Below are 13,239 nucleotides of genomic sequence, written 5' to 3' on the forward strand. Positions count from 1 at the left end.
ATCCGCAGAGGAACCGAGTTGGGAAGGGACCTCGGAGGTCATCTAGCCCGACCCCCTGCTCAGGCAGGAGACCCCCCCCCTACACCCATGTCAGACAAGCTGGGCTGTCGGCTCTTCTCCCATTTCACTCCTATTACGGCAGCCTCCCTGTTGTGTTTTTGGACTTAACGGTTCAAGGAAGGAGTAAAGCAACGCCTTTCCTGGCACCGCTTCGGCTGGCTGGCCTGGAAAAAAAAAACTATGTTCACCAGCCTTTTTTTTTAAATTTCTTTCTTTTTTTTGGCAAGCAGCTTTTCCAAGGCATCCGAACTCTGCGGTGAGTCACGACGGCGGCGATAGGGTGAGCCGTGACACAGTTGTAAAGAAATGTGGCTCATATCCTCATCCTATTTCTTCCTCTTAATGTCTTTTGCAGAAAGGCAGGTGCCAACTCGGAGCAGTTTGATTCCCCTTTGGGAGGGACGGCCTTACTTTTGACTGAAGAAGAGTTCGGCCGGAAGGGCTGGCCTCCAGAAGTGGTGGGGTCCTCCATCCCCCGGGGAGGCTTTTCGGAAGAAGCTGGACAGCCCCTTGGTTCAGGGTTAGGGTTAGGGTCCCCTGCTCCAGAAAGGGGGGGGGTATCGTTTGGGTCACTTTGCGCTGTCATTTTTTTTTTAAAAAATGATCAGATTGCAAGGAATTGTGTCATTTCCCAAGAAATCCGTCCTGATCACAAGAGTTGCCTGTTGCGCATCTAGAACTTACTTGGAGGGGAAAGAAAAGTGATGGGATGGATGGATGGATGGATGGATGGATGGATGAATAAAAGAAAGGAGGGAGGGAAGGGAAGGGTAGGGAAGGAGGAAGGGAAGTGGAAAAAGGGAAGAGGAGGGAGGGAGGAAGGAGGGAGAAGGGAGGGAAGGGGAAAAAGGAAGGGAAGGGGGGAGGGAAGGGGAAGGAAGGAAGGAAGGGACAAAGTCTAACAAATTCTATAATTCAAGGCACCCTTGAACAGGAAGGAAGGAAGGAAGGAAGGAAGGAAGGAAGGAAGGAAGGAAGGAAGGAAGGAAGGAAGGAAGGAAGGCTGGAAGGCTAACAAATTCTATAATTCAAGGCACCCTTGAACAGGAAGGAAGGAAGGAAGGAAGGAAGGAAGGAAGGAAGGAAGGAAGGAAGGAAGGAAGGAAGGAAGGAAGGAAGGAAGGAAGGAAGGACAAATTCTATAATTCAAGGCACCCTTGAACAGGAAGGAAGGAAGGAAGGAAGGAAGGAAGGAAGGAAGGAAGGAAGGCAGGCTGGAAGGCTAACAAATTCTATAATTCAAGGCACCCTTGAACAGGAAGGAAGGAAGGAAGGAAGGAAGGAAGGAAGGAAGGAAGGAAGGAAGGAAGGAAGGAAGGCTAACAAATTCTATAATCCAAGGCACCCTTGAACAGGAAGGAAGACATTTTGGTTCTGTCAGCTTTAGAACTTACTTGGAGTAAGTTCTTCACACAGTCTCCAACAAAGTTTACTGTACCTCTTAGGGAATGCAATGCTGGAAAGAAAGAAAGAAAAAAAAGCTTTCTTTTATGTAAAGCGAAGCAACCTTCACCAGGATTCAAAAGCAACTGGAAAATAGATGCAAGAGCGACCTCAGTGCAATGTCATGCTTTTTAAACAGCAAATTGTTAAGGCGGCCTGCTTCGAGTAAAAGAAGGCCCGTGGATGGTGCAATGTGTTCCATCCCAACCACGTATTTTTAAAATAAGTTCTGGAACTGCTTCTTCAGACGCACCTTTAATCTGTCAGTTAAATAAACCACACACCGTAGACACAATGAGGACTCGGCTGTTAACAACCCTGTCCAGTCAATTCATTTAAAAAAAAAATATTAATGAGGTGAACGTTGTTGCACTCTGGACCAAAAATAATAATAATTTTTAAAAAAAAGCAACGTGACATTTCTCATACGTTTACACCCCAAATTTGGCACTCGGACGTGTTCAGCCGCATGATTTGTCATCTTGCCATGCCAGCTTTGGGTTTTGGCAAGGAAAGGGAAACAGCTTCTGAACATGACACAGAGACAATGTCCACTCACTCTGGATTTGGACTAGACAAGGAACGGATTTGGAGACAGGACAACGGAGCACGCACAGCTCAGCACCAGGGCAGCACCAGGGGTGGGCTGGATCAGCCCTTTTTTGCAGGACCAAATCAAGTCTATTGCAAAGCCCTGTCTGCACAACATCCGGTCACCTGGGATGTTTTTTTCAGCCTGGCTCACAGCCTTCATATATGCCCTTCGCCCCCAGCGAGGCGCGGGATCACGAACTGGCTTCCACCGCGCACTTGAGGAACAAGGTGCCTTCTTTCAAATAAGCGTATTTCGGGGACTGCAACTTGGCCAAAGGGACGAATTGGGCAAAGCCGCTGGGCTCGTTCGTGTCAGCCGCTGGCCTCTGAAACGAGGCAGAGGTAGGGTCTGGATGGAGGGCGGTCACCAAGTCGTCTCCGTGGTCCTGGCTGAGTAGCGTGAAGGTGATCTGCAAGGCGACAGAGAGAGAGAGAGAGAGAGAGAGAGAAAAGAAGAAGAAGAAGGAAGTTAGCTTCTTGGATAGGAACTCTGCCTGAGCAGGGGTTGGACTAGATGACCTCCAAGGTCCCTTCCAACTTTATTGTCGTTGTTACTATGAAAGATTGGGCTGGGTCTGGGTTCTCAGCAGCTTCAGGTTTGCTGGTTCAGGGAAAAAGAGCAGATAGTTTCCCTTATCTCAAGGTCTCCCCCGGATGGAAGCATTCCTGCAGTTGAACAGATGGCGAGGAGGACAGTATCTCAAGGCTTCTCCGTTGGTAAGACTTCCCCAAAGGGGAGAATGGAGCAAACCGCAGCCCACCCAAGTAGCACCCTTGCTTTGCACCCCAACCTGGAGGCAATCCACTCCGGGGGAGGCTGTCCTCCCACCCGCAAAGCTTCTCCGTAGTTGGCAAGGAAGACTCTTCTTTCTCCTGCCAGATCTGAACTTTAAACCTGGAGTCCAGAGTTTGGGAGCTCTCTCCCTCAGCTCTTAACTAACTCCTCCACCTTTCCTGGAAAGATCAACATTGTGCGGGATGAGCAGCCCATTCTCCAAAGATTCAACCTACTCCTGAACAAGAAAGAGGCCGGTCAGAGAGAGGCCAGTCAAACAGAGCAGAAAGTTTTCCTCCCTCCTGACAACGAATGGTGGGAGAAATAGGATCGGGAACCTCCCCCCCCCCAAAAAAAGCCACTTTTTACAAAGAATGGAGGCCTTGACAAGGTCCCAACCATCCCAGCTGGACCAGCCGTGGTTACCAAAGGGTCTCTTTATCATCTTTAGCGGGAAAGGAAGGAAATAAAAGTCTAGCGAAAGAGCGGGTGGATTCGTTGAAAAGATTGGACAACCATTTGTCTGGAATGGTAGTGGGTCTCCTGCTTTGAGCAGGGGGCTGGACTGGAAGACCTGATTCCATGATTTAAGGAATTTCATGAATGTTTGTAGTTCGGGGTTGAAATGAGGGGTCCTTGGCGCTCTCTAAGCTTAGTTGTTTTCTTGCAGACGTTTCATGACCCAACTAGGTAACTTCCTCAGTGCTAGAAGGGAGTGGGGTTGTCAGGGAGGAGGAGGAGGAGGAGGAGGAGGAGGAGGATGGGGTCCTTGGCAATCTCTAAGCTTAGTTGTTTTCTTGCAGACATTTCATGACCCAACTAGGTAACATCCTCAGTGTAAGCAGTGGGTAATGAAATGTCCTGCGGGAAAACAACCTAGCTCACAGAGCACCAAGGACCCCTCATTTCATGAATTTTGGATAAATTTTGGATAAAATCGGCTGATCAGCTAGACATCCAACTTTGGGTGATCCTGAACAGTAGATCTGGGTCACCAACTTGCCACTGAAATTACTCCGATCTAAAGGAAATGGCTCATTTATTTTATTTTATTTTATTTTATTTGCCACTTGTAAGCCCCTTTCAAGAGTTCCCGGATTTTAAATCTGGGAGTTCAGTCTCTGCGTTTGTTCCGATTCCAGCACCAGTTTAAGAAGATCCACGTTTATTTCCACCGTGTATCTTTTTTGTGATGAATTTGAACTCTTAGCTTGTTTGAGAATTACTTTTTCTCCCCATTCTGGTGGATGTTGTTACATCAGATATTCTGGAGAAGAAGAGTGTCCCTTTGTAGTCTTCTGTTTGTCAGAGGCCCCCACCCCAATGAACTCAGGGTTCAAAATTCTCCAAATTCCCAGCCCCAAGAGTTGTGTTTCTCCCCTGCTGCTGAGGTTCATTGCATTTTTTTTAATCCCATTCTGTTTTATTTATTTTATCTTGTATCTTAGTTTTATTTTTTTTATTTTTTTATGGTTTATGTCAAGGAGCGGAAGAAAAAAGCCAAAACACTTTGCCTTTGATTTGTCATTGAGGATTTCCAGGAATGTTGTCAAGTTCTGCTCAAGGGCTGCTGCTGTTTGAAGACTTGGCTTTCATTTGAGACGGTTGTGTGAAACCGTCTCAGCCGTGCGGGGTTATTTTCTTCAGCCGGCTTTGGCAAACAGATTGCTTCTTTTTACCAGGCCTGGCAAGGGATTTTTATTTGTTTCCCTTGTTGTTATTATCTATTTCCTTGTTTTGTTTTATTTTTAGCCTCTCCTTATAAATCAGGAATGTGAATAATGCACAATGATGTAGTATTCTCTGGCCACTTTTTCACAACTGCTGGTTTCATCCATCCATGGAATGGAATGGAATGGAAAATAGAATAGAATAGAATAGAATAGAATAGAATAGAATAGAATAGAATAGAATAGAATAGAGTAGAGTAGAGTAGAGTAGAGTAGAGTAAGGAATAGAATAGAGTAGAGTAGAGTATAGAGTAGAGTAGAGTAAGGAATAGAGTAAAGTAGAGTAGAGTAGAGTAGAGTAGAGTAGAGTAGAGTAGAGTAGAGTAAGGAATAGAATAGAGTAAAGTAGAGTAGAGTAGAGTAGAGTAGAGTAAGGAATAGAATAGAGTAGAGTAGAGTAGAGTAAGGAATGTAGTAGAGTAGAGTAGAGTAAGGAATAGAATAGAGTAGAATAGAGTAGAGTAAGGAACAGAGTAGAGTAGAGTAGAGTAGAGTAGAGTAAACTAGAATAAGGAATGGAATGGAATGGAATGGAATAGAATAGAATAGAACAGAACAGAACAGAATAGAATAAAATCCTTTCTTCCCTGGTACTGTTTCACTTCATGGCAACAACAACAATAGGTCTCTGTTACCTTGTGCGTGAAAGGCCAAGGCAGCAGTGCATCATAGTCCCCTTTCAGAAGTACGATGAAAAGTGAGACATGGGTTCCTCTGCCTCTGCCTTCTCCATTCAGGTAGATCCTCATGCACAGTTTGTACCCATATCGGGAGGTGTAGAATGCTGGAAAGAAGGAGAACGTGGAAATTAGAAGCAGTTTCACATGGGGATGGGGAGGGGAGGGGAGGGAAGAAGGAAGGAAGGATGGAAGGGAGGGAGAGAGGGAGGGAATTAAAGGGGAAAGAAGGAAGGAAGGAAGGAAGAAGGAAGGAAGGAAGGAGCATTTTTTTCAGCCTCAAACAAATGCTCAAAAAAGAAAGAGCATCTTTAAGGAACCGCAGAGGGATGCTGCGGGAGGCCCAAAGTTTTCTTCCCTTTTCCAGCATGAACGGTCCTAATACTGAACCATTTCTGAACCAGCCTTCTCCAACCCTGGTGCCCTCAAAACACATGGGATGTTTACGCTAAGTGCTTTACCACTTAGAACGTTTTGAAAGGCCAGTTTGGATACGGGAGCCTCACCGGGCGACTGGAAGCCGTCGACCTTCCCACAGATAGCTTCATAGCACTTCTGATGAACATCTGTAATTTTCCAGAGGAAGACGCCGTCGTAAGAAGCTTGCTCAGAGAAGTGAAGTCTGTTCCCCAGCCTGACGAGAGCGGCGTCTTTCTGGGCCAGGCATCGCTGGAGATCAGCAATCTTCGAGAGGAGAAAAAAAATCTCTTTTTTAAAGGTTTTTTTTAGGGTTTACCTTGACTTATAGCAATAGCACTTAGACTTATATACCGCTTCACACTGCCGTTACATCCCTCTCTAAGCGGTTTACAGAGTCAGCATATGAGCCCCCGACAATCTGGATCCTCATTTTACCAACCTGGGAAGGACAGAAGCCTGAGTTAACCTTGATCCGGTCAGGATCGAACTCCTGGCAGTGGGCAGAGTCATCCTGCAGTACTGCATTCTAACCACTGCGCCACCAGGGCTCTTGTGACCCCAATTGCAGTGGAAGTCATAAAAGGGTCATAAAAATGGGTCATTACAGGACCAGATCCCAATTTTATGATTGTTTTTAACCGTGCTCATTAGGTGAATCGTCACAACTTGTGAAGCAAAATCCGGCTTCTCCCGTTGACGTTGTGGGTCGGAAGGTGGCAAATTGTGATCGCACGATCACAGGACACTGCAATTCCCTTCAACGCCAGCCAGTTGCCAAGCACCCTCATTCTGGTCACGAGACCATGGGGAAGATGCAACGGCTGTAACTTTCAGGGTGGGTCATAAGTCAACTTTCCCAAGGCTGTTGTAACAGACGGTAGTAAGTGGAGGACGTAGGGCAGGGCTGCTCCATTCGGCTGAGCAGTAACATTCTTTCTTTGGCTTAATGAACTCACCAACCTTGTCAGTTGGGGCTTATAGCTGAGTCTCATGTCCAAAACTCATTGTTATCACAGTGAAGTTATCACAGGGATCTTATCAACTAATGGTTAGTATCTGCTTGGAGTTAAATTAGGGTCAACAGAGTTCAAGGAGAGTTAGACTTAGTTCATTTGTGACCACATAGGGATTCTAGGCTGATCCCTCTTTTGACTCCACCCCCAGGTTCTGCTACTCCTTCTCCTACACCTCCTCACTGGCTTTCTGCAGACTTACCTTCAGCTCTAAGCCACGAATCATATCTTGGTCAAGGCCCCTCTGTCCCCGGAAGGCCAGGATTTTCTGATGGGAGTTAGCCATCTCCTTGCTCAGCACCGACGTGATGTTCTCAAAGACTTGCAGCTTGGTCTCCAGCCAAGAGACCCTCTTCACTCTTCTCAAGAGGGTGCACCAGCTCACCTCCCACTCCTCCACCGGCGACGCAGAGAAGGAGCTTTCTCCCCTGGGATCCTGAATCTTCAGGGTGAGAGGAGTCTTCATCAAAAGCTTGGTATCTATTAAAGGTGAGTTGGACTGGCTGCCTCTTGGGGATGAATTGCCCTTCAGGTGGTTGACATACTGGAGCAGCAGCAACAGGTGTCTCCCTGCTGCGTTCTTCTCATGAACTTTTTGATCCCCTGCGTTGCCCTGTTGGGAAGGAACAGGACAACCACGATAGGAGAAGGACTCAGTGCTTTGGTCCCGTTTGACAACTCTCAGCCTGGCATCCATCAAGGGCACTAGCCGGAGTGTCCACGCCTTGGCAGAGATCCTGGTGCTCACGGCTTGCCAGCCCTACCTTGAATAAGCATCCAATCCTGGAAAATCGGCAACCTTCATCGCTGGGGCAAAGTCCCGAAGGATTCTGTTCAGGAAAGGATTGGTAAAAGTGGAAGAAAAGGTAAGAGAAGTGGATGGATGGAGAGAGAGAGAAAGAAGGGGATGAGGGAGGGATGATAGAGAACAGACAACAGACAGATACAGACATGGAGCTATGAAGCCATAACGCACAGACGTAAACATACATATCCAGTTAAAATGCGGAAAGCCAGACAAATGTAATGGAAGGACCTGACGTTCGTTCCTGGATGTTTCGGGATTATCCCCAGCATTTGGATCCATCAACACCCTGCACACCGCTGCCTGACCGTAGTTGACCAGGACATATTCACACATGCGGCGATGATCCTGCAAGATACGTTTTGGCAAGAATTTTAACCCCGGAGAAAAGGAAATTGATTTTTATGGGAGTTTATGAGCATCTACAAGGAAGGGGAACGGCATTTAAAAAAAAAAAGAAGCAAGGCTTTGATGACATGGCGGTAGCCACCATTTTGACTTTTAACGATGTCCAGATTCCCAGAAGGGAAGGGCTGGATTCCCGAGGAGCAAGAGATTGTGTGAGAGAAAGAGGATGAAGACTGCCCCCCCCCTCAATGGTTCCCAGAGTCCACATTTTATTGTGCACATAGTTTGCTTTGGCAAGATGGATGTCTATAAGAGAGGAACGCTAAAGAAATTTGCGGAGAAGAATTGCAACGTGTCTTTCTTGGTTTTGGCGAGCCTGACGACACCCATGTCAGGAGATCTCTCTATCTGTAAGCCATCTCTGAAGTTAATGACAACAATTTCCCCCAAGAGCAGTCTGAACTTCTCTAATCTCCAAACTGGTTCGCCTCCCGTATCTCTTCCATTCTTCCTCACCCTACAGTTAGCCAGTCCCCAGCCGATATGCTTTTTCTCCCTTACTTCCAAATTGCTCATCGGACCCTTCCAGATGCATCCCGGTATCCCACAATGCACGGCAAGTTCCGGAATCTCCTTGTTAAGGGTGGCCTTGCAAGGACCCTGGAAGCAAACGAGGACACGCATCAGAGGCCCAACTTTGGCAAACCACCGTGCTTTCAAAGCTCGAGTTAGAAACGGGATTAAGCGGGTTTGCCAAGCTTGTGAAGTTATGAACCTGGGTTGGAATTGCACATCTTCAGGCCTAAACCACGGTTTGCAAGATGGGGGAACTGAAATTAAATGGACCCAGCTTTAGCTGGATCCAGAAGAACCACTTTTAAATCTCCTTGACCCGTCCTGTTACTGAATTATTATTTTCCTTTTCACCAGAAACTTTGTCAAATGTTTTTAAAGGAGTGCATGGCAAAAAAGGAGTGCATGGCTGAGCCTTGGTGGAGCAGTGGGCTAATGCCTCCCTAAGTAACACCAGCTGCCTGCAATTAGTGCAGGTTCGCGTCCCACCAGGCTCAAGGTTGACTCAGCCTTCCATCCTTCCGAGGTAGGTAAAATGAGTACCCAGATTGTTGGGGGCAATAAGCTGACATTGTAATAATGCCGCTTGAGATGGGGCCGAAAGCCCTAATAAAGCAGGCATATACATAGAATGAAGGCTATTGCTAAGCACATTGATTTGTGCTTTAAATTGTAAGCCACCCTGAGTCTTTGGAGAAGGGCGGGATATAAATGGGATTAAAAAAAAGAGAATAGAATAGAATAGAATAGAGTAGAATATGAATTTGAGTTCAGTTAATAGAATAGAATAGAATAGAATAGAATAGAATAGAATAGAATAGAATAGAATAGAATAGAATAGAATAGAATAGAATAGAATAGAATAGAATAGAATAGCCTTGGTGGAGCAGTGGGCTAATGCCTCCTTAAGTAACACCAGCTGCCTGCAATTAGTGCAGGTTCGAGTCCCACCAGGCTCAAGGTTGACTCAGCCTTCCATCCTTCCGAGGTAGGTAAAATGAGGACCCAGATTGTTGGGGGGCAATTAAGCTGACTTTGTAATAATGCCCTAATAAGCAGGCATATACATAGAATGAAGGCTACTGCTAAGCGTGTAAGCCGCCCTGAGTCTTCGGAGAAGGGCGGGATATAAATGGAATTAAAATAAAAAAATAAAAAAATAAAATGCAATTCTTAAAAAGGAACTGGATGTGTGTGTGTGGGGGGGGAATAAAACAGACAGCTTTGCCCATCCAGAGTGCAAGATCAGCTCTTAAAGATGTTTTTAAAGACATATATAAATCATATCGGTTGCACTGAATTAGGATCACCCACTCTTATTTGCCGGCAGTTTGATAAGAGACGTTTTCACTGGGAAACTTGAAATCTCCCAATGCTGTGGAATCAGTGGGAATTCGTTTTGCTTTGCCTTGACACAATGTTGTGAACCGCCTTAACACCGGTCGAGGAAAGCCATATTCCACATCTTTTTTGTGAGAGTTTGTCAACTCTCAGCTGTCCAGTTTACACACATAATGGCCCATTGCTAAGTTCAGGGGCAAGAAAAAGTACCTTTTCTTCAGGTCCTAAATTGTCTTCCCCGGCAAATTCAGAATCTTCTTCTTTACAATCCTGGGAAATGGGGTTGCTATTATTTCTGAGCGAAAAGGAAGAAAGAAAAAGAAAGTGATTCCCCAGGACATTTTAGCTGGAATCTTTCCGAGGACAAATTAGCTTAAGGTTATTTTAGTTAAAAGGTAAAAGGTAAAGGTTCCCCCACACGTGCGTACTAGCCGTTTCCGACTCTAGGGGCCGGTGCTCATCTCCGTTTCAAAGCCGAAGAGCCAGCGCTTGTCCGAGGACGTCTCCGTGGTCATGTGGCCGGCATGACTGGACGCCAAAGGCGCACGGAACGCCGTTACCTTCCCACCGTAGTGGTCCCTATTTTTCTACTTGCATTTTTACGTGCTTTCGAACTGCTAGGTTGGCAGAAGCTGGGACGAGTAACAGGCGCTCACTCTGTTATGCGGCACTCGGGATTCGACCCGCCAAACTGCCGACCATCTGATCGACAAGCTCAGCATCCTAACCCACTGAGCCACCGCATCCCTTTTATTTTAATTAGAAGTATTCAAATAAGGTCTCTCCTTCTATTTCCCCCCACAATAATTTTTTAAGGAGGTTTGAGCTGAGAGGGACTGGCCCCAAAGTCACCCAGCTTTTATCCCTGAGGCAGGATTAGAACTCCTGATCTCCAAGCCTCTAGTTCAGCACCTTAACCACTAGACCAAACTGACTCTCTAATATTATGTTTCTTGAAATCTTTTTTCCTAGGCTGGGTCACAATTGGTCGGCGGGACGACCTGCCTCCAGAAGTTGTGGGTGCTCCAACGCTGAAGGTTTTTAAGAAGAGACTGGGCAGCCATTTGTCTGAAATGGGATGGGGGGGGTGTCTTCTGCTTGAGAAGGGGGTTGGACTAGAAGACCTCCAAGGTCCCTTCCAGCTCTGTTATTCTGGTATTCTCCTGGAGTGGAGCACACCGTGGGATCCAGCCCAAGCCTGGTTAGTCCAGGAGCTTTAATCCCAAACCTTCCGATTTCTGCTATTCTGTTACTTTTCCTCCAGTGTTCCGGTCCACCTTGATTTACTTCCCTATAAGGAGAGACGGTCCTTCTCCATCCAAATGGAGGCAGAGAGAAATGGACGCTTCCAAGGTTCAGTTGCTCTTGCAGGAGGCAGAACAGCTGTTAGGACTTCATTCTTAGCTGGAAGATGATGTCCGCCATGGAGGAAACCTTGTCTCCACCTCTTCAACAGGACGAGCATCCTAAACAGGTGAGCTGATGGCCTCTCCAGCTTTCTTCCTTCATAATTCTGTGGCCCTGGCTCTATCTTTTGCCGTCCCTGTGCCTTTCCCCCTATATATATATCTATCTCCACCACCGCCCCTTAAAGTCTCCTTCTCCTTCTCCTTTTTCCTGACTGCCATCTCCTTCCCCCTCACACACCCCTCCCACTTCATCACGTGTCCTCCCTCTTGCGAAAGAGAACTCACCGTGTCATCCAGGTTAGGCAGGCTGAGTAATAAGGGTTCCTGCAGGGGTTGGGGAGGTCTCCTTGCAGGAGGATCCGGCCGTGGCTGCAGAGATCTTGCGGCTTCCCGGCATTGGCGCTGCCCATGCAAAACGGGGAGCCCTGCATGGCTCCATCCGGAGGGGAGCAGGCTGTTGGGGAAGCAGCACAGCTGTTTCTCTGCCTGTCTGCCATCCGCAGCGGTTCCTGTGCAAGAGAGAGAGAGAGAGAGAGAGAGAGAGAGAGAGAGAAGAGAGAGAGAGAGAGAGAGAGAGAGAGAGAGAGAGAGAGAGAGAGAGAGAGAGAGAGAGAGAGAGAGAGAGAGAGAAATAGGGACTTCAGACCTCCAACACACTGCCTCTCCTGCTGGCAATGCTTGGGAAGAGACCCCTCCCCAAGGACCAAGGGGTCTCTGGCCTGCTAAAGCTAGCAAGACTTCATTCCTCCCAAGGATGTTCGGCTGGGCTGAACGGAGGAGCCCAGCCGAAAGCTTTGAGGCAGCTGTGACAGGAAGTTACACAGCCACCCTTTGAATTCCCCCGACAAACACAGCAACCACGATGACAACGACGCACTGCGGAGGCCAGGAAAGGCCAGCAAGGCTGAATCTGGGGCCACAAGGTCCAGCGAAACCCATGAAGGAGATTCCTCCCCATTGGATAGGGAGGCTGGGGGGGCGGGGAGGAGAGGGGGTCTCAGCCTCTGCAGAGGGATTTTGCCCCCTTTCCATGCCATCCTCCACTTACAACTGTTTTACTGAGTGGCTGTTGGTTGTTACCAAAGCAACTCATAACCGTTTTGTGGGTTTTTTGTGGGTTGTTTTTTTTTTGCACTTACGGCCATTGCAGCACGCGACCTCGGGGGGGGGGGGAGGTGATCAAAAATCCAGACGCTTGGAAACTGGCATGTACGTACGACGGTTGCCGTGATCCCCTTGGGCAACCTTCAGGCGAGCAAAATCAGTGGGGGAAGCGAGGTTCGCCACCCTAACTAACTTCACCACTGCGGCAAGGAAGGCTGTAAAATATGGGCGGCGGGGGGGAAACTCTCTTCATTGTCTCACTTAGCGACAGACACTTTGGGATTGTAAGGTGAGGACCCCGCCCCCTCTCTAAATGAATAATAAGATTGGGTTGTGGGTGTCCAAACTCAAATTGGTCTTCTGGAGGAGGTGGGGGCCAGTGACCTGCATGATTTCTCTCCCTATGAGAAGCAATTACCTCTCTCCCCCCACGTCTCTGTGTGTGTGTGTGTGTGTGTGTGTGTGTGTCCCTTCTGTTCCTCCTGCTAGGCTGCGCCCCCCAGGCTTCTGCCTCCAAATCCTACCGTTTATCTCCACCTATCTCCACCGTAGCTCTTAGGCTGACCTATTTTCTCACCGCCCGGTGGAGTGTCAGGTAATTGAATGAGCCGGGAGAGCGGTTAATCATGATAAAAGCTGGATCCGGTGAAGTTTGCCCAAACAGCTTTCCGAGGGCAGCTGGCAGATAATCCCAGCCAAGCTGTTCCAACGATGGGAGTGGAGATGTTTTGTTTGGCTTGACTGGCCACTAGGATTTCTCATCTGCTGCTCCTAAGAGCTGTTTCCTCTAGGACGTTGAGTAGACACCCCCAAAGGTTTTCCATATATATGTATAAGAGGTAAGAGGATCTCTTCACCTAGGTGGTGTCAACCGAAAATGAGTAGGGCACATGGCTGCAGCCATGTTCATGTTCAAAGTCTGTCTCCATCTGTCGGAACAGTGACAC

General features: G+C 47.6%; 1 protein-coding gene across 3 annotated transcripts; it reads right to left on the minus strand.

Moving 5' to 3' along the window:
• Window positions 1-1,501: 1,501 nt before the first annotated feature.
• Window positions 1,502-11,983, minus strand: TRAF1 (TNF receptor associated factor 1). Of its 3 annotated transcripts, XR_014028009.1 has the most exons (10): window positions 11,474-11,983; window positions 9,990-10,074; window positions 8,427-8,525; window positions 7,749-7,865; window positions 7,477-7,542; window positions 6,915-7,325; window positions 5,786-5,963; window positions 5,238-5,386; window positions 2,221-2,507; window positions 1,502-1,516 (listed from the first exon to the last, which is right to left on the minus strand). XR_014028009.1 is itself a non-coding variant. In XM_081339825.1 (9 exons), exons 1-9 carry the CDS (start codon window positions 11,683-11,685, stop codon window positions 2,289-2,291), a joined length of 1,536 nt encoding a protein of 511 aa, XP_081195951.1. In that variant the 5' UTR covers window positions 11,686-11,983; the 3' UTR covers window positions 1,746-2,288. The 3 variants fall into 3 exon arrangements, 2 of the variants coding, with proteins under 2 accessions (XP_081195951.1, XP_081195952.1); XM_081339825.1 differs by lacking the exon at window positions 1,502-1,516 and having other exon boundaries at window positions 1,746-2,507; XM_081339826.1 differs by lacking the exons at window positions 1,502-1,516; window positions 8,427-8,525 and having other exon boundaries at window positions 1,746-2,507.
• Between the last annotated feature and the right edge of the window lie 1,256 nt (window positions 11,984-13,239).

The sequence above is a fragment of the Vipera berus genome (genome assembly GCF_964194415.1).
Source record: "Vipera berus genome assembly, chromosome: 15".
Classification (NCBI taxonomy): Eukaryota; Metazoa; Chordata; class Lepidosauria; order Squamata; family Viperidae; genus Vipera; species Vipera berus.